Raw genomic sequence first — 27,806 nt, forward strand, 5'->3', positions numbered from 1 at the left:
GAAAGCAGGCTCACAAGCAACACACAGGACCCAAGACTTCACTCACGGCTGGCCTGCGTGGCACCTGGGTGGGCAACACCTGGGTGTGGGGAGGTTGGTTTTCATGCATGCTTAACCCTGCTGCACCCATGTCCTTGCAGGAACACTCACAGGACCAACATCTGAGGACACAGTCCTGGAGAGAAGGCACATCCCAAAGTCACACTCACAACTTTATTTACCAGTGCCGTGGTGCTCTTCCACACAGGGAAGGTGGAGGGGCCTGCCCGGGCTGCGGGGCCAGGGCAGCAGGCAGGCCTGGACCAGCCGTGGCAGCAGCGGAGGCTGGCAACTGCCCATCGAGAGGGCACACAGGTCCCAGAGCCCAGGGGCTCCCAGCCCAGTCCCGAGCAGCTCCACTGGCCCCAGGGCGGCCTAGAGGGCAAGAGTGTCTTTGATGAGCCTGCGCATGGTGGTGGTGACCGAGGTGCCCAGCGCATCAGTGATCTGGAAGGAGATCTTGTAGAGGTAGGGCTGCACGTCCCGCAGGCCCGTGTCGAACACATTGTCCACCTCCGACTGCGTGGGCATCTTGGGCAGGTACTCGTGCCGGTTCATCACCTCCACGATGTTGATGAGCTTCTCGCACAGCTTCTCGCCCACCTTCTCGCGGCAGATCTGCCGCTCCTGCTCCGTGGCCAGCGCCACCACGTGCACCTTGACCGTCCACACCTCCCACGGGATGCACTCGTCCGAGAAAGGCCAGCGGGACTTCTTCTTCTGGTAGAACTCCAGGGATATCTGCCCCAGCCCGTCCCCGCCAGAGTTGCGCAGTGCTTCCTGGGGAAGATAGGGGCAAGTGGAGGAGCAGGTCCAGGCCCGTGAACTGCTGCTGCAAGCCACCCCAAATGTGCTCCCAGCTCCACCCAGAGGGGCAAGGATTTGTCTGCAGGGACTGAGCAGACTGCCAGCAAATTCGCAAAACCCAGCTACTAACCCACCCAGCCTTGTTAAGAGCTACCGTTACACGGGCCACCTTCTGTGCGCCAGCATCCCACAGTATGCCATTTTGAATCCTGGCTGCTCCACTTCCGAGCCAGCTTCCTGCTAATGCCCCTGAGAATGCAGCAGATGGCCCAAGTGCTCAGGGTCCTGCCAACCAGGTGGAAGACCTGGCCCCCCGCTGCTGTGGCCACTTTGGGAGTGAACCAGCAGGTGGGAAACTGTCCTTCAGACTCCTTCTCTGTTACTCTTTCAAATGAATACATTAAAAAAAGAGAGAGAGAGAGCTCCCATCTGCTGGTTCACTCACCACAACCCCCAGGACTGTGACAGGCTAAAGATGTGAGCCAGGAGCCAGGAGTTTCTTCAGGGTCTCCCACATGGGTGCAGGGGCCAAGCACTTGGGCCATTCTCTGCTGCTTTCCCAGGAGCATGAGCAGGGAGCTGGTGTGGAAGTGGAGCACCTGAGTCTTGGTCAGTGCCCCTATAGGATGCCAACATTACATGTGGCAGCTTTTGTAACTACACTACCGTGCCAGCTTCCGTGGTCTTCGTAAAAAGCCAGGTGGCAGACTCATAAAACCCAGTGTACCTCTGGTTTACGAGGAAGGGAACCAAGGGACAGACTGGGGAAGGTGGCGCAGCGGGCAGGCCAAAGCCACCGCTTCCCCTCTTCTCTGAAAAGCAGATAGGATGCTCTTGTCCAGCACTTCTGCTGACCCCCCAGGGGAGCAGGTGGTCCTCAACTCCTCCCCGAACAGCAGGAGCTCTGAGGCACCTGTCTGAACTCACGCCAACATGGAAGAGCTTTGGCGGCCTCCCTCAAATCCTAAACCACCTACTGGGAAACAGGCCCCCCTTCGAGGACAGAGCAAGGGCACGTGACCCTGGCTGAGCGTTAGCAACAGCAGAGCCTTTGGTAGTGCTGCCCCTCTGGCAGATGCCACTCCAAGCACCGGACACAGCTTCCCATATGCACTGCTCGCAAGACTCTGGGAGGCAGGTTCAAGGTCACTCCACTTGTATATCCAGAAAATCAAGGCTCCCAGGAAGCGAGCCCCTGGCCCAGGGTCACCTATGTGCTAAGCGCCAGAGCCTGCCTTGTTTCCGCAAGGACATAAGGGTGTAGGGCTTTCTGAAGGCTGTGGCCTGGGAGGTCACCGACAGCAGGCCACCCCATGCCACCAGCACTCAGTGCCCGGCCCTCCAGCCTGACACCACGTCACCACTCCCTGCTGCCAGCACTCAGCGCCTGGCCCAGTGGGAGGGGCTCTGCCAGTGTGTGAAAAGCGAGGCAGACAAGAGCCCCTGCACAGGCACTGTGGTACAGTGGGCAGAGCTGCTGCTGGGGGCACTCCATGCCATGTGGGAGTGCTGCTCTAAGTCCTGCCAGCTCCACTTCTGACCCCGCTTCCTGTCACTGCATCCCAGGAGGCAACGCAAGAGATTCAAGTGTCAGGGCCCCCGCCACCCACATGGGAGACTCAGGTGGAGTTCTGGGTTCCTGGCCTCGCCTGGACAAGCCCTGACTGTTCTGTCATTTGGGAAATGGACTAGCAAATCAAAGATAACTTTCTGTCACTCTGTTCCCTAGCAGACAAAAATAAACTTGCTAAAAAAAAAAAGTTCTGTCACTTCAAAATTGAAAAAACATCCATGGGTGGGAGCTGAGGGGGCTTCGGCCTAGTGGTTAATACCACTCGAGGTGCCTCATCCATCAGAGAACCTAGGTTCAAGTTCCGGGTCTGTTCTCCCATCCCAGCTTCCTGCTGATGCAATGGCGGGCAGGCAGCAGATGAGGGCCCAAGGGGGAGGCCCGGATGGGGCTCTCAGCTCCCGGCTGTGGCCCTGCGCAACCCCCGCCCCTGTAGGAACTGGATCGGAGCGCTATCATGGGCGCTCCCTGCAAATTTGTTAAAATATATATATATTAGCAAAAAATCACCTACTGAAAAAGCACAACACCATCATCCCTAAGTGACAATGACACTAACACACACACCCACTTCCACTTTGGCACGTGAGCACATTAGCAGCATAGCACGGCCCTCTCAGGCACGTATGCACGACCACGGACCACAGGGACAGCACCCCCACCCATGGTGCCACCTGGTCACCATCCTGGGAAGAACAGGAAAAGCCGGAGTAGAGGAGGTGTCCGTGGAGGGCCAGGAGCCAGAGGGCGTGCCAGCCAACACACCTGCTCCCCGCCCCTACACACACACAGGGGAGGCGAGCCTGCCAGCCAGCAGGGGCGCGGACGCACACAAGGGCGGTCCGCCACGGGCCTGGCAGGCTCCTACCTTGAACTCCCCAACCACCTTGCGCAGGGCCCGGTCCAGCTCGTCCGAGGAGACGCGCACGTAGGTGAAGTCGATGAAGTCACAGTCGACGTCCTGGGTGCCCACGGTGCCGATGGAGTAAGTGCCCTCCTTCTTGTAGTGGAACTTGCCCGTGCTGCGATGGAGCAGCACCGTGTGCAGCACGGCCAGCATGGCCTCCTCCACCTGCCGGCCCTCCACCGTCACCTCCAGCACCTCCGAGCGACAGTTCATCCTGCAGCCGGCGACGACAGCCCACGCCCAGGCTGGGCTGACCTGTGAGAGGAGCAGGTTAGGAGGCTGGGAGCACCCTGCAAGTGCCCTCTGACCTCTGACATTCAGTCCCCAGATCCTGGGCTGGGGGCTCAAGGTCCAGGACCCTGTGAGACGCATGAAACCCCCAGCCCCGGTACAGAGCCCACCCCTTGCACTCGGGGCAGCACTGTAAGGCCAGTGCGGCCCCCACCCCTGAGAAGCTCACAGAACGAGGGCAGAGCCAGGCAGGGCTAAGGGCAATTCCTGGGCCCTGGAGGTCGGCGGGAAGGGAGATGGGACAGCAAAGGGCGCACACCATCCGTGTGGGGATGAAACCCACACACTCCCTGGGGCTGGAGGGTACAGGGCTACGCTCTGCAAAGCCGCTGCAAGCCTCTAAGGCTGAGCATTCTTAAATTCGACTCTCACACACCCCCGCACCCCCAATCTCTGGGGGAAGAACGTGCTGAATGAGGCACAGGCTGGGCGGCGAGGCCAGGCCGGGGTCCCTACAGCGGCAGCAGCACCACCACGGTGAAACGTAAGATGAAGTGCAGAGCCAGGGGTGGGATGGAGGCAGTGTGTTCTGTCCAACAATTTGTTTTAAGATTTTATTTTTATTGGAAAGGCAGATCTACAGAGGAGAGACAGAGGAATATCCTCAGTCTGATGATTCACTCCCCAAGTGACTGCAACAGCCAGTGCTGTGCCGATCTGAAGCCAGGAGCCAGGAGTTTCTTCCAGGTCTCCCACGCGGGTACAGGAACCCAAGGCTTTGGGCTGTCCTCAACTGCTTTCCCAGGCCACAAACAGGGAGCAGGATGGGAAGTGGAGCTGCCAGGACTAGAACCGGTACCCATATGGGTTCCTGGCGCGTTAAAGGCGAAGACTTTAACCACTACGCTATCGCTCCAGGCCCGACTGTCCAATAACCTTGCCTTTGAATCTCAGCTTGCTTACACCTGGCGTGACCCCACACAAACCTCCCTCCGACCACCCTCCCTCCGACCACCCTCCCTCCGACCACCACCTCCATGTCAGGCCTCTAGCCTCTCCTCGCCTCGGGACAGAAGCCACTGCAGTCCCAGCCCCTCCTTATCTGAGCTCCTCTCTAAGCTCATCTGTTTCCCCTCCTGGCCATCAGCTCAGACCCCCGGCTGAAGAATACTGACAGGATCTAGGCTTCTCTCCCCGGGGGCCGGCAGTCCGTGCAGGGCAGGATCTAAACTCTTTCATCAGTACCAAGGCAAGCCAGCACCCAGCATAGCGGGACGGGGGAGGGGTACTGCTGCCAGCCTCCTCACCCAGGGGTGCGGTGGGGTTCCAGAAATGTCACACTTTTCCACCCTGAAACTCCAGCCCATACTTTCCCACCTAGGGAGACACGCGGCTCTGGCCCCAAGCTCGCGGACGCTTACCCCACCTCCTCCCCCTGCGGCCCCAGGCGCGCACACTGGCGCTGCTGCCCCACGATCCGCCCAGCCTCCTTCCCACAGCGGCCCATCCGCTGGCCGGACCCCACTGGCCCTCCCAGGGGTCAGCGGACAGTTCCCCGACCCCCCGTGCCCCCCGTGCGCGCGTGGGCTGGGACGCCGCTCGCCCAGCCCTTCCTCCCGAGCCGCGCCCCCGGAGACCCCAGCCCCGGTCCCGACCCTCCCACCGCCCGCGAACCTCCGCACGTCCAGGAGCCGAGACGCCTCTGACGCTTCGAGAACGACGCCCCGCGCCCAGCCCGGTCGGACGCAGAGGTCGGAGGGCAGTCCCCGGGGAGGGAGGCCGAGGACCCGGCGCCGGACCCCGCGCGACCACCGGCCGCCCCGCGGCCCCTCTGCCACCCAGAGGCCCCAGCCGCGCGTTCACCGCCCGGCCCCCCAGCCCCGCGGCCGGAAGCCCTCCCGCCCCGAAAGCCCAGGACGCTTCCATCTGCGCCGCGGCTTCCGGCAGGGGGGGCGGCGTCCCGGCCGGCGAGCCCCGGCTCCAGCGTGGCCCCCGCGTCTTCCGGATTGTCACCTGCGAGCACAGACGTGGTTCTGTATTCCTCCGCAACTGGAACGCTTTCTTCTTGGTTATCTCTGGACGTTAAAATATCACGGGAACCCTGTTTCCTCCCCCTGCCTCGTTTGGACCAATCCGTTCGCTCTCAGCACCAAGAGTGTTGTAGTCTGTTTGTTGTTTTTCCCGGCTGGAATGACGCATTTCCGCCATAGAGACGGGCGGGAAGGAGCGGCCGGAAACGCTCGGCGCTGCCTCTTCAGGCCAAGAGGAGTCACGGCGGCGAGACCGGCTGGCGGGGACGGAGACCGGGGAGCGGAGACCCGCGAGGACCGAGTCCGGGGGAGACGGAGACCCGGGGGGACCGAGACCCGGGGGAGATGGAGACCCCGGGGGACCGAGTCCCTGGGAGACAGACCCGGGGGCCCGAGTCCCGGAAGAACCGAGACCGGGGAGACGGAGACCCGGGGGGATCGAGTCCCGGAAGGACCGAGTCCGGGGGGACCGAGACCCGGGGGGACCGAGACCCGGGGGGGACCGAGACCCGGGGGAGATGGAGACCCCGGGGGACCGAGTCCCTGGGAGACGGAGACCCGGGGAGACCGAGGCCCTGGGAGACCGAGCCCCGGGTCCCCGGCCCGGCTGAGACCGGGCAGAGGGCGTTGATGACACGAACTCCATCAGCGGTCGGGGGCAAGGTTGCGTGTGCAGCGTGATGTCGCCAGAGTGGACGACCGCCCTGAAGCAAGCGCGCGTGTGTGTAGGGGGTGGAAGTGGGGAAGGAAAGAGGAGTCTTCACGTCATCCGCCTTTGAGTTGCGGCTGTGGAGACTGCAAGCAGCTGTGAGGGATCCCAAACAATAACTCCTGTGGGGACCTTGGGGAGGCCGCTTCCTCTTCATGCGCCAGCTCGGGAGGAGGCAGCAGGTGGTGACTCAAGTGCTCAGGCCTCTGCCCTCCTGCGGGAGACCCGAGTGGAGTCCCCCCACTCGCAACTTCAGTCTGGCGCGGTCCAGGCTGCTGAGCCGGCAGGTGGAAGCCCACCTCTGACCTGTGGTGTTAGGTCTAGCCCCTTGGTGACTTTCGGGGAACAGCTGAGGTCCACGGGAAGATGGTAAGCCGAGCTGGGCCGAGCCGTCAGTCGGCAATGCCCCCAACCTCCAGTAGGAGGCACCTCCGAGCCGTGTACTTGGGGTCTAACAAGCTAATTTTTCCCAACACAGGCTTTATCACCCGGACCAGTAATAGACAACATTTGTGGAATGCGTTTTTAAGGGGCTTAAAAAAAAAGAAGAAGAAGACTTCTTTTGTTGGCAGGAATGGTTCAATTGGCTAACCCTTCCACTGCAAGCGCCAGCATCCCATCCCATATGGTTTCTGATGTGTGTCCCAGCTGTTCCATCTCCCGTCCAGCTCCTTGCTTGTAGTCTGGGAAAACAGTCAAGGACAGCCCAAAGCCTTGGGACCCTGCACCTGCATGGGACCTGGAGGAAGCTCCTGGTTCCTGGCTTTGGATCGACTCAGCTCCAGCCATTTGGGGAGTGAACAGCAGATGGAAGATCTTTCTCTGTCTCTTTTTCCCTCCATAGATGTGCCTTTCCAATAAAAATAAATAATTTTTTTTTAAGATTCATTATTTGAAAGGCAGAAAGTGGCAGAGAGATGGAGACCTTCTCTCACTGTTTGATCTGTGTCAGCCATAGCTGGGGCCAGGCTGAAGCCAGTTGGATGGCAGGGACCCAACGTCTTCCACTGCCTTCCCAGCCCGAACGGGATGCCCGGGCGAGCAGGTGGCAGTGTGGTGCAAGTCAGCTTTATGAGGTGGTTAAGAAATTGACACTTAGGAGAGATGAAGCAACTTGCCCAAGGTTGTAAGTTGGGCTTTAAATCCAGGACTGCACAGCGAGGATGGTCCACACGAGAGCCCGTCTCAAGGCCACCCTCCCCCAGGCACTGCCACCTACAAACACGGGGGTCCCAGGGTTGGCGTCTGCCTCCTCCTGAGGCTGTGTGAAACTGTTGAATTCAGAGTCCAGAACAACTGGTTGGTTACATCTTGAGATGCAGCGGAGGAGGGGAGATCTGCCTGTAGTTGGCCCCCCAAGTGCAGAACCAGCTGTCTCCAGCACATCTCCCACACACACACCAAGGTGCACAAGCCCCTCCCCTGGCCCCCGCTCTACCCTTAGTACGTTCCCTGCCCACCCGGGGACTCTGCTCTTGTTTAGCACTTGCCTATCCCAGGCCTGGGGACTTGTCCCAGTGAAGAGGTGGAAGGGCAGGGAGAAGCCAACAACCTGTGCTAGAGCCTGCGCAGGAGGAGGGAGAGGAGCTGAAGGCCCAGCTACGCAGACAAGCAAAACTGAGGCACCATGACAGTAGCTCACTGTGATGGGTCATGCTATATGTCAGGGCAGAGAAGATCCAGACATGGGGTCCAACATCATTCTAGGTGTTTCTGGGCATCTAACATGGCCAACTAAGGGAGGGAGGCAGGTGGCCCATAACACATCAGCAGCGGCAGGCTGACTCTCCCAGCATCGGGCAGTTGGGGACTCCTCCTGCCCCACTGCCTTATGGCGTGGCCATGGCAGTGCCATCAGCTCACCTGGGCATCCAGTTTGCTGACAGCAGGGGACTTGTCCGAGGCTGCACAGGGGGTGTGAACACCTCTCCCTCCTTGCCACACCCAGGCGTGTCAGTCCAAGGACGCTGACACACCTGCCAAGGCCACTACCCCCTCCCTTTGCACGTGTAGCCTTGGCATCGCTCTTGTGCCTGCTCCCCACCTCCTTGAGTTCTTCCAGGCCAGCTGCATGGCAGCTCTGAACCTGGGTCACCCTCCCAACAGCAGTTCTGTCCCTCTCCCCATGTCTCAGACATAATGTGATGTTCATGCCACACCTGTGATACCTCAGCAATATGCAGGGGGACAAGGCACAGATCCAGCCCCTCTGAGAGCTCAGAGGTTTCCAGAGATGGGCCAGAGAAGCCTGGCGGCTGTGGGATTGGCTGCTGGCTTTATGGGAGGACCAGACGAGACCAGGATGGAAGTGACCGCTGTTGTCTCAGAGAGATGCTGGTGGCCTTGAACAGAAAGGGACACACTCGTGGGTGAAGAGGGGTCCCAAGGCTCCCGCCCTCAACAAGCTAGGAAGTGCTTGGGCACCACAGAGAATGCATGCAGCAGCCCAGGAGATGGGCAAGGAAGGGCTGGTGCCAGGAGACAATAGGATAATTCCGAGGAGATTTTCTGGAGGATGGAAGGGAGTTTAGGGACAGTCCCAGGCAGGGCTGCAGCTGGAAAAACTGGGTTCCACAGCCATAGAGGCAAGGACAGTGTCTGACTGACTCCTCAGCCAGAGCCCAGGGCCATAGCCAGCTGGGCACATGGGCCCAATAGTGCAAGGCCCGTTGGTGAGACCTTGAAGCCAGCCCAAGACCTTGGGAGGGGGCAGCTGGTTCCGCCCAGCCAGTGTGGCCTTGGATGGCCCCACCCCATCCTGGTGTGCGCCCAAGAAAGAGAAAGCTGAGCCCCAGAGCTGGCCTCGCAGGCCACCCCAGCCGCTCCAGGGCTGACCCCAATGGCGTCACGGGGAGTGACTCAAGCCCCAGCAACAACAATGAGCCGGCCTGACGTCAGGCTGGGCACTCCTGACGGTGGCCAGGCCAGCTGCAAGAGCTAGCGCTGAAGCGTCCACAGCCCGGGCCCGGCCATGCGTGGGGGCGAGAAGGAGCAGCTGTCCTCTTCTGACTTCTGCCCCCTGGGACCCTGGACAGGGCCTCCCTCAGCTTCCCACCCCTTCTGCGATGTCATTCCTGGTTGGTCCCCGCCCTCCACAGCAGAGAAAATGGCTGAGCCCCTTCTGACAGTGGCAAAAGGCATGAGACTGAGGTGCCTGCTGGCCACATCAGGAGCATCATGTTCAGTGTCCAGATGAGCATCTGGGACTCTGTGCCTCAGCATCCGGGTCGAGGCCCATGTGTGTATCCAGCCAAGTCAGGGGGTCGAGGGTGCTTTCTTACTGTGTATCAGTCCCTTGTCCTGTGCCTCTCTGGGGATGGGTGATTGTTCTTGCATGGGGCAAGGGCTACTCATTCACCCCTTGGGTTAGTTCTCTGTCCCAGTTGCTTGGCAGGTGGGGGCATCTCTCTCTGTTTCCTGGAGGTAGGCCAGTGACTGGGAGCCCCCGAGGTAGAGACTAGGCTTCTTGCTCGGCCCGCTGTGGCAGGACTCTCTCTGATGTGCCCAGCCTAGAGGGCACTGACCATCAGCACCCTGTCGGCCTGGCTGGCAGCTGGGCACTGCTCCCTGCTAACACAGCATGTACCAGTACAGGCACCCCACCCCCTCTGCCCGCGCTCCCCTCCCCGGCCCAGCTGCCACCCCCAGGCCCTGTGGCCTGATTTATGGTCTTGAGTTGGGGCTGGGCGATGCCAGTGCTGCCTGGATCAGAACTTAAGGAGACCTCAGGTGCCCCCCACCCAACCTGGCAGGTCGGAGCCCAGCAGGAGGCAAGGCAGAGCCAGGATGGAAGGGACGGACAGGGTAAGGGATAGCAACTGGCTGCTGGGGCTGGCTCGGAGTCTAGCCTGGGACCCCAGAATGAGCCTCCTACTCCTCAGAAGGAGAAGGAGATTGTAGGGCACAAAGGGGGCTTCTCCCCACTGCCTGGCACTGGCTGCTTCCCATCCCCATCATGGGGGAGCCACAGGCCAGCCTAGACCTTTCCCACACAAGCTGGGCCCAGGAAGGGCCTGGACAGGAACCTGAGACCAAGCAGGGGCCAGCCAAAAGAGAGGGGCAGCTGCCCGCTGTGCCATGGGTCCACACAGCCAGGCCCTCCCAGGACTAGAAGCCGGGTTCATGAACATTCATCTCAGAGTCCCCAGGGGTTCCCTGCATTTTGACAGTGTGGTGGAAGGGCAGGGGACACCCAAATATATGAGCCAAGCCCTCTCCCACCACCACCACCAACTCTCCTGTAAGAGGCCACAACTGACACAACCACCTCCTGCCGCTGCCCAGCACTCCCGGCAGCCTCCAAGCTGGCCACCATGAGCTAGGTGCGCTGGACAGAGCAGACCACGGGCACAACAGTGGGCTTGCCCTTGACCTTCAGAAGCTCTTGACCTCCACAAGGCTGAGCTTTGCTGATGGCTGGAACCCTGGTACAGAGTGGCTGCCTCTACCCCAAGCCCCATGGAAGACCACCAGGCACAGACCGCCCAGCCTGATCCCTGACCCCCTAACTCAGTGGCACTTTGAGATGCAGAATGGGCCGGCGTGGGCAGGACAGGGGAGGGCAGGATGCCACCTTCCTGGGTCCCTGGGTAAGGACAAACAGCAAAGGCTTTGAGGCCTCGGAAAATCCCGCCCGGGATTCCAGGCCCTGCTGGCGGGCTGCGTCATTGCCTTTTGACTATTGTCCCTGTCGGAAACGGGGCCCAGCCCCCCCGGGCCGGCAGGGACAGGGCAGCCATTGTGCGGCCCCATCAGGCTCAGTGGCCCCTTGTTTGCCCTCTGGGGCCCCGAGCAAGACGCGGAGGCCAGTTCTTCCAGTTGCTGAGTTGGGAGAAAGTGTTTAGCTGCAGCTGCCAGGCTCCTGGGCTAGACTGGGTGGGGCAGGGCGGGACTGGAGGCATCAGCTCCCCCCCACGCTGGGCCCCAAAGACCAGGAGCCCTGGGAGGGAATGCCCAGCAATGGGACTTTGCCTTCCGACCAGTGCCAGGCAGGAGCCCCTGCACCTAAGTCACATGGCATGCCTTGCTCAGCTGCTTATGGGTCAAGTGGCTTCGGACAAGTCACTGCCTTTCTCGAAGCTACGGCTGGGATTCCCAGGGTGCCCCTGCTCATGGCAGGCACGTTTGAAACATTTGACATAGACTCAATCACAGAGTGGGCACAGTGGTTTTCCTCCCTTTTAAGATGAACACATAGAGTCCAGAAAGGTTAACTCACGTGCCTGAAAGTGCCTGGCTCACAAGGGTGGAAGCGAAAAGCAAATGCGTGCTGCCCAGCTCCAGAGTACTCACTCTTCCCCCCCTGCCTTGTTGCCTGCAGACATGGTGGTAGACATCTGGGACCTTGCCCAGGGTCACCATGGGTGTCACCTTCACTCTGGACCTTGACATCTGGATCTAGACTCTGCAGCCATGCGGCTCGGCCCAGTACTCGCACCTGCCTGGGTGTGGCTTTGGTCCACAGGGAGAAAGAGCTAAAGAGAGGGACATCCTCTAACCATAGGGAGAAGGAGAGTTCGCAGCAAGCTCCACCAGACTCACGGCCCCACCAGATGGGGGAACCGAGGCTCAGAGAGGAACAGGGGCATGGTGCCAGAGGCGGGCTGGGAAGATGGCGCTGCCAATAAGGGGCCCCGTGGCATGCCAGGGTCACATGCCCAGGAGTCTACAGGGGCACTGGCTTGGGAACTCAAAGCACCACCCAGACGGAAGTCACAAAGTCAGGGTCATGGCCTCTCCACTCCAGCCACCCCAGTTTCCTTTAGGATGCCTAGGGTGAATCCATGGTCCTGTAACCATGTGAAGGTGTGTAGTTGGTGGGGGTGAGGCAGCAGGCTGTGGCTGGAGCCCTGGGGAAGGTCTCTGCTTACCCTTCCCAGCTAGCAGAGGATGCGGGCTCCTAAGTCAGTACCTGGAGCCAAAGATAGCGAGGAACAGTGCTAGGGCACTGCCTTTAGGACTCTAGCCAGGTCCCCAGGAAGGTGACAGTGGCTGTGGCCAGGCAGGCACTGGGCACGAGAATGGTTCCGGACTTTGGGCCCAAGGCTAGGGCCACTTAATACTAATGTCTCGGAGTGTTGGAGAGACCCCCGGCCAACATTATGATAAGCATCCAGATACTTGCTAACAACACAGGTTGTTGGGCCCCAGTGAGTCTGAGCTACAGGTGCTGGAGCCTGTGAGTAGGTATTTTAGTTAGTTTGTTTGTTTGTTATTTTAAGGTGTACTTTTCATTGGAAAGGCAGATATACAGAGTGGAGGAGAGACAAAGATCTTTCACCTGCTGGCTCACTCTCCAAGAGGCCGCAACAGTCGAAGTGGAGCTGAGCCTATCTGAAGCCAGGAGCCAGGAGCTTCTTCCAGGTCTCCCATGCGGGTGCAGGGTCCCAAGGCTTTGGGTCATCCTTTGCTACTTTCCCAGGCCTCAAGCAGGGGAGCTGCATGGGAAGTGGAGCATCCGGTTCATGATCTGTCATCCTATGGGATCCTGGTGCTTACAAAGGGAGATCAGCCGATTAAACCATCATACCAGACCCAGGTCTGCGTTTTAACCTAGCTGATGACTGATGGATGAATCTGGGGGTTTACAGGACCTGTGTGGAATCACCCGGACAAGTAAGAGCTCTTGGAACAGTCTCTTCCCCCACAGAAATCTGGGGCAGCAGCTGCCTGGCCCCTGTGTCTGGGGCAGCGGGGGGTGGGGGTTGAGGAAGAACACTGCTAATGGCAATGGGAAAACAGAAACCACTCGCAGAGCTTCCGTGCCTCAGCCCTGCATACACCGCTCGTCCTGAGCAAAGCTCTTACCAGACCCAGTCTCTTCCTCTTCCTGCTTGACGGAAGTAGAAACCGAGACTCAAAAGTTACCGACTGCAGGTGAGTCCTGAAGCCGGCAGGTGGCTGATTCAGCAGCCTCTTGGTTAGCCAAGAGCCAGGCCCTCGTCTGTGACCCGGGGGCTCCGTATGTGCTGGAAATGAAGCCGAGGCACTCAGCATGCCAGTTCCCTGCACAATGAGTACCCAAGCAGTTGGCAGCACCCAAGATCTGTCCAGGCTCACCTCAGTGTCTTGTGGGGTGATGGGGGTATGGCCGGTGGGAAGAGGGGGGCAGAGGGAGGGTTCAGAGGAAAACACAGCCCCAATTCCAGCTACAGGTCTATTTTTTAATCAATATATTAAATATATTAATCAGAAAAGTCACATACTACAAATCCAAGAAAAATACACAAGTATAAATGTCATAATTTTTCATTTGGCTTCTCTCTCAAATGATAGTCTATGTACACATGGAAAGAGGGCAGGGAGGGAGGGAGCATACACAGAAGGCTGCCCCTGTTCCTTCCCTCCCAACCCCCACTCCCACCTCAACCTCTTCCTTCCTGTATTTACAGCAGCATCTGGCTTATTTACAGCACAGCGGTGTGTGTTAAAAACGGTTTATCTTACAAAAAAAAAAAAAAAAAACACCACAAAGGCCAGAGCAGGGGTAAGACAGATAGCGGGGTTGCCCCCGTGAAAGCATGCCCCTCCCGAGGGCTTGAGCTCCCCTGCGCAGCCTCTGGAGTGCGTGAGGAGGTGGGCCAGCCTGCAGCTCGAGCCCAGGCTCCCACAGGTTCAGCAGAGAGGGAGCGGGGGTCCGTGGACTAAAGGCACGTGGGGTGGTGTCCGAGCAGCACACGCTTGTGCGTGTGCATGCAGGTCCTGGCGCTGTGGTCAGAAGGGCAGCGTGTCCATTAAGATCTTGTCCACGATGGGCGGAGGGGGCACCAGGTCCTCCAGCTTGAGGTAGAAGATGCGCTGTAGGCCCTGTTTACCCATGGTTCGCAGCTCAGGCAGTTTGCCCAGAAGACGGGACAGACGGCTGGCCGGCTGGGGCTCCCCCGTCACGGCCGGCTGGGGCTCCCCCGTCACCGCCTCCAGGTGCTCCTTCAGGCAGCTGAGGATGCGGTTCTGCAGCTCCTCCACCCGCCAGGGCTCCTGCAGCCCATGTCGCTCTGCAAGGGAAAGGACAGAATCAGTCACCCGCAGGGACCCCAGACACACCCTCACTGCAGCCCCGACTCAGGGGGTCTGAGGCAGGAAGCCTACTCAGGCTCACTTTTCCAATGAGGAACTGAAGCCAGGACAGCTTACAAGACACACCCAGGATCACACACAAAAACTGTAAAGCCCTGCGCCTGACTTTCTGGCTAGGCTCAGAGCTTTTCTTCTAGACTGTTCTGAGAAGCTGTAGAGCAGAGATCAGGAGCCACTTGGGAGTTTAGGATACCATTCATGGATGATACAAGATTTTTGTTTTGTTTTGTTTTTTAAAGATTTATTTATTTATTGGAAAGTCAGATATACAGAGAGGAGGAGAGACAGAGAAGAAGATCTTCCGTCCAATGATTCACTCCCCAAGTGAGTGCAACAGCCAATGCTATGCTGATCCGAAGCCAGGATCCAGGAACTTCTTCGGGGTATGCCATACGGGTGCAGGGTCCCAAAGCCTTGGGCCGTCCTCAACTGCTTTCCCATGCCACAGGCAGGGAGCTGGATGGGAAGTGGAGCTGCCGGGATTAGAACCGGTGCCCATATGGGATCCCGGCGCGTTCAAGGCGAGGACTTTAGCCGTTAGGCCACGCCGCCGGGCCCATGATACAACTTGGAAAAAACAATGAGCCTAGGGCCCGGAGTCACAGTGTAACGACCAAAGTCCTTCCCTTGAACACGTCGGGATCCCATATGGTTGCAGTTTTAATCCCGGTGGCCCCACTTCCCATCCAGCTCCCTGCTGTGGCCTGGGAAAGCAGTTGAGGATAGCCCAAAGCCTTGGGACCCTGCACCCGCATGGGAGACCCAGAAGAAGCTCCTGGCTTCAGATTGGCTCAGCTCCAGCAGTTGTGGTCACTTGGGGAGTGAACCATCAGATGGAAGATCTTCCTCTCTGTCTCTCCTCTTGGTATATCTTACTTTTCAATAAAAATAAATAAATCTTATAAAAAAAAAATGATCCTGAGATGCAGTAGAGGTGGGTATCCCATATGAATGCCAGCTTGAGTCGCAGCTACCCTGCTTCCCATGCAGCTCCCTGCTCCTATATTGGACAGGCAGAAGATGGCCAAGTGCTCAGGCCCCTGATGCCCATAAGGGAAACCCAGGTGGAGTCCCTGGCCCAGTCCTCGCCCACCCTGGCCTGGCCCTTGTGACCACTTGGGGAGTGAACCTGCAGGTGCAAGCATCTCTCACTGTCTCACTCTCTGTAACTGCCTTTCAAGTAAGTCACAGTAAAAAAAAAAATTTTTAATAAATAAATGAGCCTGCTACACACTTATTGAAGTTTGAGTCCTAAATGCAGTTGCTTTGGCAGGGCCAGACCAAATGGATTCAGGGGTTCTGTATGGTCCAGGGGCTCGACACTCCCCACCCGTACCTCAAGCTGACACCTTCCAGGAGAGCCTACAGAATTCCCTGCGCCCTCTCTCCAGCCCAGAGTACCTCCAATTTTGTTCTACATGACTGGGCCCCATGTAACATATATGTCAAAGAAAGGCCAGGGGAGGGGAAGGTGGACTCCAGTACCTGAAGGAGCAGAGACCGGAAACCCCTACACAGAACCCCGAGTCTGCCCTGAGCAACTGCAATGTGTCACTTGGAGCCCCAACATGCAGGGCTCATCTGTGCGGCCTGAAGCCACTACAGTGGCAACCTCTGGGGGCGGCTGGAACTAACACAGAGGTACAAGGAAGGACCCTGGGGTGGTGGAGGGGACGAGGAGCTGGCCAAGGTGCCGGCTACTCACAACACTAAAACCCTAGGCCAGCCACGTGCCACCTGCAGGCTGGCTTAGGCTTCGGAGCTGGAAGCAGCTGGTGAGCCCCCAACACTCCCCAAGCAGCCAGGAATCCAGGTCCTGCTCCTGTAGACCAGAGGCTCCAGGACCCCCAAATGCCAGCCACCTCCTGGGACCCAGCCTGGTGCTGAGCGCTCACCGTTGGTAAGCACAAGAGCAGAGAGGCAGGCAAAGGCAGGGACATCGACCACAAGGCCGTGCAGGGACCTCGAGAAGGCCAGGATGCTGTCGATCCAGTCGCCGAAGCCACGGGCACACTGCAGCCGGTGCAGCACCAGGCCGGAGCAGAAGATGAGCTTCCCTTCGCCCGGCTTAGACCTGGCAAGCGGCAGGAAATGCAGAACAGAGAAGGACTGGTCAGGGCTCGCTGGGGGAGGGGAGATGTCCCAAGGGCCCAAGACAGGGCCAGCAGGGGAAGGGGGCCCGGGAGCTGGCGGCCAGCAGCTCACCGGTAGGCCAGGCGGAGGCTGAAGAGCTCCAGGAAGGCCGACTCTAGCAGCAGGTCCTGGTCGCCCGGCGACAGCTCGGCAAAGCCAGGGATCTTCTCAGCCCACTTGCGGATGACCTCCAGGGACGCGGAGAGCAGGTCGTAGAACTGCTGCACATCCCCAGCGTCCTCCTTCCCAAAGCGGGGCAGCACCGGCTCCTGGAACTGGGTGAACAGTCCCCCAGGAGTCAGTGTCCCAAGTTGGGGACGCCTGATCCAAGATCAGGCCCAGCTCTCACGGATCCACCAGGTAGGGTTGGGGCTGGCCACCCAAAGGCATGCTCACTTCTCTCTCATCAACCCAGCTGACTCCCAATCCCCCTTTCCCAGCTTGTCCACCCAGAGCCGGCCTCTCACGAACGGCACCAAGGCACTGCACCTGCCCGCCTCACCTTGGAATAGTCCAGCTTGGCTGTGCTGGGCCCTGAGTCCAGGTGCGCCCGCACCAGCGCAGTAAGGAGATTGGCAGGAGTGGCATCTGGTGGGTGCTTGGGTTTCGAAGGCAGCCGGCCCCGCCGTCCTTTCAGGCTGTCCGTCCGGACAACTGTGGAGAAACAGACCAGGGATAAGGGGAGGGGAGAGGTTGTGCTCCTCACACTGCCAAGACGACCCCTCCCCAACCCCAAGGACCACCGCCCCATCCCACCTCCACCATCACTACCCACACGATCCAGGCTGCCTCCCACCGGACCTCCGGGGGTCCAGCCCCACGGCCCCACAGTGGGCATCCTAGCACACACAGGCCTGCCTGGGGACTCCACCCTGCCCCTGGCCGCACTGGACTGTGGCCCAGACACCCACCTTCCTTCACCATGCCCACAGCCAGGCACTTCTGGAAGCGGCAGAACTGGCAGCGGTTCCGCCGCCTCTTGTCCACAGGGCAGTCCTTGTTCGCCAAGCAGATGTACTTGGCGTTTTTCTGCACTGTGCGCTGGGTGGGGGAGGGGGACAACACGGAACAGGCTGTCAGAGTGGGGGGGAGCCCAGGGGAGGGGACCCATCCAGATCCTGCTGCCATGGCAGACAAAAGCGCCCTCTGTTCGTCGCTATTTTTCTAACATTTGGGTGGCAAGGAAGGGAAGAGATGGACGGGTGGGGGTGGGGAGTGGGGAAAAAATCTTAAGAGACGGGGTGCTTGAGACTTCTGTCTTAAGAGGAAGACCCCCTAGGACAGGAGATGGGGACCCTACAGTCTTGACACCTGCACCTTCTTAATGCGCTTGTGTCTGTCTGTCCTTTCCCCAGAGGGCACCAAGGAGAGGCCGTGGGGCTGGGGTTGGAGGTGGAGACCGGAAGCTGAGCAGGCCCCCAGCACTGGGGGACACAAACACAGCTTGTTCCTGGGTCCACCCCCAGCCCTCACGAACCAAATCCTCTCTACCCAGATTCTTTGATCTCATGCCAGGACCACGAGCGCCTGGGGCACCCCATCCCACGAGGCCCTTGCTGGAGAGCAGGGCCAGCAAGGGGCAAGTCAGAGGCCAGCCACTCAGATGCCCCCTCCTGGACTACCTCCCTCCTTCCCTCCCGCCAGCTCTCTGTGGCCCCTTAGGCACCAGGCCACCAGGAAGGGGGTCCTCCGGCAGGCTGAGCTGGGAGTAAACACCTCCCCCACCACCACCACTGCTGAGCCACCAGCCTCTCCTGCTCTAGGAAGCCTAGCCCGGGGCAACCAAGTACCTTGAAGAAGCCCTTGCAGCCTTCACAGGTGCGGACACCATAATGCTGGCAGGAGGCGTTGTCCCCACACACCGCGCAGCGGCCCTCACTGCCTCCGGAGGCCCCACTCCGGGCCTTGGCTGAAGTTGCAGACACATCGAGCATCCCCGAGCTGTCAAGGTGCGGGGAGGTGGGTGCCAGGCCTGGGAAAGCCCCCGTCATGGAATAACTATCCCCCTCTCGGAGCTGGGGGGTGGCCTGGGATGATGGAAACAGCTTCAGGGAGCTCTGGGCCAGGCTGGGGCTGGGGCTGGAGCCAGCCGGGGGGCTGAAGGAGAAGAAGGCCGGTGCTGTCGGCAGCGGCGGGGCAACGGAGTGAGACCCCGACGCCTTGGGCAGCTGCTCTGTCCATGCCCGCAGGCCATCGTAAGTCTGGCTAGGGGAGAAGTGGCCGAAGGAGCTGTCCCAGGGAGAGAGCTGGGGGGGCTGGAAACTAGGGGTGGATGGTGACGGTGCCGAGCAGGGACTGCCATAGTAGTCAGAGCCACTGGAGGACAGGGTCTCGTCCAGGGGGCCGCTCAGCGCGCCGGGGTAGCAACCGTACACGTGGAAGTCCTCGAACTTGAAGGAAGCAGAGGCGGGGGAGGTGGCTGAAGACGAGGAGGTGGAGGAGGCCGAAGAGGAGGAGGAGGAGGACGAGGAGGCAGAGGAGCAAGGCTGGGCCGTCGCCGGCAGCTGGTAGAGGAAGGTGTCAAATTCTCCCGCGTAGCCGTCCATGAAAGTGCTAAAGCTTGGCAGGGCAGTGGGGGCGGCTGGGGCCGCCTCAGGGCTGGCCAGGTCCATGGCGGGCTTGGTGAACTCGGGGGTCAGGGGGTCTCCTGCCAGATGGTCACGTGGTCCTGGGCTTGGCGCCGCTGTCCCATATTGGGCTTGGATACAGGGCATATCTGCAGAGGTTAGAGGGGCAGGGGATGAAGAATCAGTGAACAAAGCTTGGGCTCCAGGGCTCAGCCCAGGGTAGCCAGCCATTTTTGCGGCCCAATGAAGGGACACTGAGGCACAAGGGTTACAGCACCCAGCATCCCCCGACGCCCCACCCCATCCCTAGCCAGAGTGGGATCTGTGGGCAGCCCAGCCACACCCAGCCGGCCTGGGAACCCCAGGCAAGGCACACAGCCAGCACTTCTCTGCGGGAACAGGGAGAAGCTGTGTTCTTCAGGCCCCCTGCCCCTCCTCAAGCAGGGAAGGCGTGGGTGCGGGCTGGGAGAAGGCTGGGTGGGACAGTCAACCTTACAAAGTCTCAGCCCAGCCCCAACACCCCACGCCAAGGGTGGGGGGTGGTGCAGATATGCTGTGCCTCCAACCAGATACTTCCTTGGGCATATTCCCAGGCACATCCAACCATGGCAGAACCCCCACCCCACAGCTTCCCAGGGCTGAACAATGGCACATTCTAGAAATGGAAGAGGAACTGGAGGTATGGTTCACCCCATCTAGAAGGGGCCCCAGGCAGCAATGCACGGGACTCGTCCCAGCCCCAGCCTGCATACCGAGGCCAGGCGGCACAGCCCACGCACACCCCCCCAGGCCTGCCATCTGGGGCTGGGCACACGCCTGGCATTGCCTGGGATGCTCTCAGAGGCTGAGAGGAAGAGCGCCCAGCTTCCCCAAGGGATCAAGTAACCCGGCAAAACACTTTTAAAGGCCATATCCTAGCAGGAGGGGGCACAAGGCGGGGGCAGCGGGAGGAGACTCAGCCCCTCCTCCACTGCCAGGCCCAGGAGCAAGGTTGGGTCCCTCTGAGAAGTTTCTCTGTTACTCTTGCTATTGTGCTGAGAGATCTGTTAATGTGGATACAGTGGGAGACTTGAGGTACAGGACCCGGGGGGAGGGGAGACAAAGAGTTCGAAGGCAGCTCTGTGCCCTAAAGAATCCAGCGGCCAGGCAAAGGGGACCACCCGGCCCCCAACCCCATGGAGCCCGAGCGGCAGACATGGCATCACTCAGGGGAACCTTGAAATCATTGAGTGGTCACCAAGCACCTCCCTGGAAACTCCAGGACACTCTCCATCTGCACCTCCATGCTGGGGATGTGCCCACCTCTGCCCTCGCCAAGGCAGGGAACTAGAGTTGAGAGGGGAAATGGAGCCAGCGCAGAAAGTACCAAAACCAAGGGGACAGCGACGAGGACAAAGGCCGTCACCACTCCACTGCCCTGGCCACCAGCCCAGCAAGGCTGGCCTGATCCTCGCCCCCCTTCAACCTCCAAGGGGCCCCCCGGGCCTGCTCTATCCCAGCCTGACACTCAGAAAACCGACTGGGGACCTCAGAGCCCCTCAAAGTTCAAGCTCCACCCATCCAGTGACACCTGTGCCCAGAACTACAGCACCTGCCAGAGATAAGAGTGGCCACGTCTGCCCGCCCCAGGGACAGCCTGGGCAGGGATGGGTTGGGGGTGGAGGAGGAAAGGCTGGGCAGCCAGGCAGAACTGGGCGTTCATTCCAGCCTTATTCAAATCCTGTTTCTCCCTTGGCACTACCCACATCCGGATCAACCCCCACCAATCAACTCCCCCCTCCACACACACACACACACACAACACACACCCCTTCACGCAGGTACTGAACACAAGATATGGACTTACATGTTAGCCTCAGGGAGGGGAGGGTGGGGGAAGGTAGTCCCACAGGGAGGAGGAAGAGGTGGGGTTGAACGCTGGAATAGAGAGAATCCGGCTTCAGGCAGGTCCTGGCAACAAGGTGATTTGCACCTGCTTACACTGGACAAGCCTCAGACTGCACCCTAGCTTTTAAGACCCAACAGGGGCTACTGGAAACTGGGGGCAATCAGCAAGTAGGGCCAGAAAAGGGGCAGGGTCCACTAGGGAACACCACACCAAAACTCCAGTGCTGGCAACTTCCACGCAGGATCCGCCAGAACAAGCATTTCTCTCTCTCATAAACACACACTCCAAGCCACAGCTGAAACAATCCTTCTTGTGTTTGCAGACACCTTGCCCCTGTCCCTGAGCACCTTGCACTGCCCAGTCACCAAACTACCCATATCCCCACGTTAACAGAGACCTCCTCACACAGGGGTGGGGAGTGCTGTCTAACTAAGTGGCTAAGAAAAAAGCTGAACCAGGAGGAGTAGCTCTGACAGGTTAGGAGGAAAGAGACCTCTGGAAATATAGTACTGGCTGGAACCTGCGGATCCCAGCAGCACCCAAGCTGTGCATCCCCTCCTCTACTGAGATCCCCCATCTGTACCCAGTGGAGAGTACCATGTGTCCACTGGGGTCAAGTCCCCCACTCTCGGGGGCGGGGGGCGAGTCCAAAGCCTGTGGCTTCCACCGTGCACGTTCTGTACTGGCACCTCTAGCACCCGTAGATTCCAGGCACATGGAGGTTTTCAGCCGGCTGCAACAACTAACCCCCTCGGGGCCTTCCTGCCCGCGCGTACCCCCATCGCTCCCGTGCACCAGCCCTTCAACACAGATGCATGCTAACCGCGGAAGGCACCTACCCGACCGGCTCCAGCTCGCCCTCGGCTCGCCCTGTCCCGGACCAGCCGCCCGAATCGCAGCTCTGGTTCCCCGCGTGTGCTCCTGCAATCCGTTCCGCACGCTCCCCCAACTTTGGTAGGCTCTGCCACTGGGGCTCCCCGGGAGCGCCGGACCCTCCTCTTAAGCGCTCCGTGACGCACGGGGAGGGGCGGGGGCGCCACTGACGCACGCGGCCCGGCAAGCTTTGGCCATACAAGGGCGCGGGGGGCGGCGCGGTTCCGGCGGGAGGCGGCCAGGGGGAGGCGCAGGACCGGGGAGCCCGAGGAGGCGGGGCGAGGGGGGGGCCTGGAATGTCTGTGCGCGTGACGCACGCGGGGTTCCATTGACGCAGGGAGCGCGGATTGTTTGATCTAAAAATAGGCTCCTCGCGCCCGGCTAAAAATAGCAGCTCCCGGGCCCACCAGGCTCCCCACCGGCCGGATCCAGAACCGGGTCGGGGGGCGCCCTAAGTCCGAAATAACCCGGCCACCACCGGAGGGCCAAGCGCGCGAGGGGAGGGCGCTCTCGAGCCGCGGCCGCAGGGCTTCCCCTGCAAGGATCTTCTCGCCGTCCCGCTGCTGCTACCGCGACTGGTGCCTCCGGATCCCTGGACGCCCGGCCCCGCCTCTGCACCCTCCCAGGCCCTCCCCGGAGGCTTGGGGTGTCGCCCCGGGGCCGTTACTAGACCTGCAGGGCGGGCCCCTGCACCCCCACCTCCGCCCTAGGCGCTGCTTGTGCACCTGACCCGCTTTCCTCCTCCCCGGCCCCCCCCCCCGCCCTGCAAGGTATCGGTCGAGACACGGGGGCAACACCACCTACCCCCAGGCTTCTTCCCACCCCCAGTCTCCCCACAAAGTTTCTTTCCGAGGGCAGGGGTTTGCCGGAAGCAGTCTGGGCCTCTGGCTCCTGCGCTGCTCGCTGAACCTGGAGCCTCTCCAGCTTCTCCCCCAATCCCCCTTAAAAGGAGGGAGCGCGTCCTAGGTGGGCAATCACGGAATTTTAGGACCTGAAATTCCAGGAGCCTGAGCGATGATGACCGTTTCTAAACCCATGCCAGTTCTCCCCTACTTTTATAAACAAACAGACTGAGAGAAATCGCGGCACTTGTTCAAGGTCACCCAGTGAGGTGGCGGTGGCGCACAGGGACAGGAGCTAGGCTCGCATTCTTTTCACACGCCCCTTACCCTCTTCCATTCCCCCAAGATCTAGGAGGGAGGGGTCTGTCCTCCCAGGCTTTCCAGCCCAGGCGGGGAGAGCACGTGTGCCCAGGGTTGGGGTCACCGGGTGCCCCTTTCCCTGCTCTGGCTATCACCCTCCAGCCTTAGCTCTCAGCAGCAGGAAGGGCTCATCCCAGCCACTAAACCTCCAGCCTGTAACCCAACCGAGATTCGGCTTCCCAGGAACCCTACACCCACAGCCCTGGCTCCGCCCCCTCTGAGCACTTCAAATACATACCCCTTTTCTTGCATCAACACACAGATCCCACATGCCTCCTGCCCTGCTTCATGCACTCCAAGGTGCTTCTCTTCCCTGGCCCCCCTTGCCTACCACCCTCATTCAGCTCCACATACAGCTTGCCATGTGTTCCTGGAATTTGCTTTGGGAACAACACTTGTGTCGGCTCCACCAACGTGGTTCATCCAAGTGCTCAGCTCCTGATCTGTTTTTACAGTCCCTCCCCATTCCCTTCAGAGATCTGGTCAGACCTTGCCTGTCCACACTCCCCACCCCAGCATGCAGCATACCCGATGTTTTGGGGTCCCCTGCGATGGCTCAGTGGCTAAATCCTTGCCTTGCAAGCACCAAGATCTCATGTGGGCACCAGTTCGTATCCCGGAGGTCCCACTTCCCATCCAAATCCCTGCTGTGGCCTGGGAAAGCAATAGAGGCGGCCCAAAGACTTGGGACCCTGCACCCGCGTGAGAGACCTGGTAGAGGCTCCAGGCTCTTGGCTTGAGATTGGCTCAACTCTGGCCATTGCGGCCACTTGGGGAGTGAACCAATGCAAGGATCTTTCTGACTCTCCTCCTCTCTATATATCTGACTTTCCAACAAAAATAAATAAACCTTAAAAAAAAAAAGAGGAAGAAGAAGATAAACAGGCTTGAAACATCCTAGTCCCTAACCCTCCCATGTTGCAGATGATTCAGGTTCAAGGATCCCACAAGCTGGGTAATGGGCCCAAGTACCCTACTAAGCAAAGCCATGGTAAGACACCAGCCAAGTTGGGTTCTGCCCCCTCCAGCACAACCACACTGCAGCTCAGCCTGCCCGTGCCCTGGCATCCTCCTCATTCCCATACTGCCCAGCACTGGCAATGAGTGGCCTAGAGCAGGCATTGGGCAGGGGACTGAGCTAGGTAAGGAGCTGTCCAGTCTCCAGCATCTTGGCTGGGCACTTCCGGGTCTGTACCTGCAGCCCAGGCCCACCTCTCAGAGCTGCTGCAGGTTGTGGATCCAGGAGGGGAGGAAAAGAGGAGGAGGAACTGCAGAGGCACTGGCCAGGTTCACTCTGAACAGAAAAACTGGGATGAACAGGAGGGAAAGGCAAAGTCACTGTGGGACACAGCCACCCAGGCAGGGACCCCCTGGTGCTGCACCTGGCTTCAGCCGGATGGAAGAAAGACGGCTAAAGGGGTTTGGCCATCCCAGGCCTGGTAGGGGTACCCTCTGCTCCCGGGGGGGTGGGAGGGGGCTGTGCAGGGGTGCATTCCTGCTCAGGTGGAACCTGGGGGACCATGTCAACTTGGCAGGGACCTACAGTAAAAAAAAAAAAAAAAAAGAAGAAAGAAAGAAAAAGAAAAACTCGTCCTAGACTGGACAGAGACACCCCCTCAATGGATCCCCTAAGTCCAGACTTCAAGAATAAGGTCAGAGTGAACAGCTCTAGGCGGGAAGGGCAAATGCTTACGGGGGTCCTGCAGGTCAGGCAAGGCTGTGGCAGCAGGAGGACAGGAGAGGGGACAGATAGCATGCTGGGGACAAGACCATGTCAGCCCATGAGGTCCCTGCGTGACCACCCTCCTGCCACCCACTTTTGCACGTGCTGCTTCACCTCCCTCCCACACATACCCACCACTCCTCCTCTCTGTATGCAGAACCAAGGCTTCAGCTCCCTGCTGCCCTACCCAGAGCTGGTAATGAGTCACCTTCTGCTAGAGGGTGGGGCGGGGCCAGGCAGAGGAAGGGTGCTGAACGGGATTCAGGCCCCAGGGATGAAGCCCCTTTTAGGTGGATGTTTCCCAGAACACCCCCCAAACCCCAGCAAGGGATCACAAGTTGTGTTTCACAAATGTGCAAACAGAGGGTCCCCCAATCCCCAATTTCATGCCAGGACCCTCCCTTGACTCTGAGCCCTATACCGTGACTTCTGGCTACATGGGTCCAGATCCTTGTAAGGGTACCCCAAGACCAGGTGTGCACAAACACACACTAATATGTACACAGTGCACCTCGGCACAAAGTTCTTTGTTTTTGTTTTAAATTTTAACTTATTGGGAAAGGCAGATTTAGAGGTAAAGATCTTCCACTTGCTGGTTCACTCCCCAGAGAGCCACAACAGTCAGAGCTGAGCCCATCCACAGCCAGGAGGAGCCAGAAGTTTCTTCTGTGTCTCCCATGAGGGTCCTAAGACTTTGAGGCATCCTCTGCTGCTTTCCCAGGCCATAAGCACAGAGCTGAATAGGAAGTGGAGCAGTCGGGACACAAACCGACACCCATATGGTATGCTGGCACTGGCAGGTAGAGGATTAACCAGATGAGCCACTGTGCTGGCCCCAGCACAGAGCTCTTTATCCTCAGCAGCAGGCAGCTCAGGGTAGGCCCCAGGTGAGCAGCCAGTGTTTGCAACCATTCATCAGCCGGGGAAGGGGGGCGGCATGCAGGTGTGGGACTGGGGGGGAAGAAAAATAACACCGCTGCCCAGTGGTCTGGCCCGCCCCAGCTGAGGAGAGCACAGGACCTCACCCTACTTTCACCAAAACTATCCCCACCCACAGGCCTCCAGCCCTACTCACGTGGTAGGCAGAGCAAGCAAGGTTGTCCCTGGGAGCTTCCCCTCTCAGCCCCCAGGGCCTAGTGCCAGCCCCGCCCCCTCCCACCTGGCCACTTCCTCTTCCTGTCCTGGCAGAGGGCAGGGGGATTTGTGTTGTGGGCAGGGACGCCCTGCCTGCTGGCCCAGGGGCCTTCCCATGGGCAGCTCTTGGGACCCAAGGTTAAATAAAGGGTCAGGTCCCAGGCTGTTGGCCCTTCCCTAGGCGCTGCCGTGACCACATCAACGGGTTATGTTCTAGAGAACGGAACCCCAAGGATGTGGGCAGGTAAGCCACTGCACTGCTGCCCTCTTCACTTTCAAGGGGCATAAGATGCAAGACGCATCTCTGACCAGGAGCCAGGAACCCTGGGGACCAATCCCTTGCCATCTCCCCTTCACAAGGTCTGAAAGTGGCTCAGCATCCACAGGGAACATGGCGTTGTGGCATAGCGAGTTAAGCCAACACCTGTGGCACCAGCATCCCATGTAAGCACCAGTTTGAGGCCTGGCTGCTCCGCCTTGGATGCAGCTCTGTGCTAACATGCCCGGGGAAGGCCGCAGAGGCTGCTGAGGACCCAAGGTCACGGGCCCCTGCACCTTTGTAGCAGACCTGAAGGAAGCTCCTGGCCCCAGCCTGGCCCATCTTCAGCCACTGCAGCCACTCGGGGAGTGAACCAGCAGGTGGAAAAATCTCTCTCTGTAACTCTGCTTTTCAAATAAACAGAGAGAGAGAGAAAAAGCCAGAAATTAGTAGCAACCACAGCGCTGCCCCTTCCCGCCCAGGGCACAGGGAGAGGAAATGAGAGCGTAGCCAGGGATGTGGCCCCACCCAGAACTGGGAAAATTCCAGACTTGGTATACAGCAAGCACTCAATTCATACTCAATAGCAGCTGGCTAAAACTGAGAAGGTCAGCTACAGGGGTCCTGTGACTTTGCTGCCCATGCACTCCCGCTCAGGAGGCCAGAGAAAACCCACACACAGCACAGGGAAGTGAACTCAGACCCCCACAAGAGGAGGTAGACCCCACCAAGTCCCTCACCCCCGGGGCACCCCTCCCGCCCTCGCCCTGTCTGTCCAGGTCCTGGCTCCCTTCAGGGTCTGCCTCCACCCTGCACAACTCTTCTGGCCGCCCACCCATTCCCCTGCCTCTTCTCCTGCCCGGCTCTCCACTGTGCTCCACAGGCAAAATTTCAAAATTCCAGAATTTTAAAAAAAAAAAACCACTCTGATAACACGTCCCAGCCGGAAAGGCTGATGTACTTTCCTATTGTTAAAGTATTTTTAGTCACTGGCTCTGGATTCACTTAGAGACTCACATTCAGAAAGGGGAAAAAAAATTTTTTTTTTAAATTTTTTTGTTGGAGAACCAAGGAGGAGGGGACAGGGGCTGCCCGCGTGAGGAGCTGCCACTTGCTCCTTGCAGGCCAAAGCCCCTGGCCCGGGGCCCAGGCAGCGTGTTTGTGGCAAGCTGCTTTGGCAGAGCTGCCAGCCCTCACTCTGGCATGGCTCCTCAGCACCCAAAGTAGCTGGCACACGGCAGATGACAAGGGCGGGCAGGGGAGCAGGGGGCTCGACAGGAAGCCAGACCCCGGCCCAGCGCCCCCACCCCTAGTCCTGGGGCAGGTGGGTCCTTGACAAACACCAAACTCGCTCTGCCTACCACCTGTCACCCAACAGGGAGCCAGCTGCACTCTTTGCTCTGCCCGCTCGGATGCCCAAGCTCCCACCTCTCCCCTCCCAAGGCAGAACGGTTCTGGTTATGAGGGTCACAATGGAAAAAAAAAAAGAATAAATAAAACCCAAACAGCCCAGCCCTCGTGCCTCGATGTCTCCATCGCCATGACTTACTGGCTTCCTCCTCTGGATTCCGCACTGGTGGCTTTTCTGGAGGGGAATGCCAGGGTGGGGCAGGGGCTTGGGGACCTGTCCTGGTGGGCCCCAGGAAGCACCACTGGGA

General features: G+C 59.5%; 2 protein-coding genes across 3 annotated transcripts; both read right to left on the minus strand.

Moving 5' to 3' along the window:
- Positions 1–284: 284 nt before the first annotated feature.
- On the minus strand, positions 285–5,599 carry ATG101 (autophagy related 101). Of its 2 annotated transcripts, none has more exons than XM_040996641.1 (3): positions 5,568–5,599; positions 3,285–3,578; positions 285–819 (listed from the first exon to the last, which is right to left on the minus strand). In XM_040996641.1, exons 2-3 carry the CDS (start codon positions 3,534–3,536, stop codon positions 415–417), a joined length of 657 nt encoding a protein of 218 aa, XP_040852575.1. In that variant the 5' UTR covers positions 3,537–3,578; positions 5,568–5,599; the 3' UTR covers positions 285–414. The 2 variants fall into 2 exon arrangements, with proteins under 2 accessions (XP_040852575.1, XP_040852574.1); XM_040996640.1 differs by lacking the exon at positions 5,568–5,599 and adding an exon at positions 5,229–5,393.
- Positions 5,600–13,704: 8,105 nt separating this feature from the next.
- NR4A1 (nuclear receptor subfamily 4 group A member 1) lies at positions 13,705–19,339 on the minus strand. Its single transcript, XM_040996639.1, has 6 exons — positions 18,293–19,339; positions 17,414–17,543; positions 17,005–17,156; positions 16,575–16,777; positions 16,265–16,443; positions 13,705–14,287 (listed from the first exon to the last, which is right to left on the minus strand). The coding sequence occupies exons 1-6, from the start codon at positions 19,298–19,300 to the stop codon at positions 14,007–14,009; spliced, it is 1,953 nt and encodes a 650-aa protein (XP_040852573.1). The 5' UTR covers positions 19,301–19,339; the 3' UTR covers positions 13,705–14,006.
- Positions 19,340–27,806: the final 8,467 nt, after the last annotated feature.

The sequence above is a fragment of the Ochotona curzoniae genome, unplaced genomic scaffold (genome assembly GCF_017591425.1).
Source record: "Ochotona curzoniae isolate NIBS_2020 unplaced genomic scaffold, NIBS_Ocur_1.0 patch35, whole genome shotgun sequence".
Taxonomy (NCBI): domain Eukaryota; kingdom Metazoa; phylum Chordata; class Mammalia; order Lagomorpha; family Ochotonidae; genus Ochotona; species Ochotona curzoniae.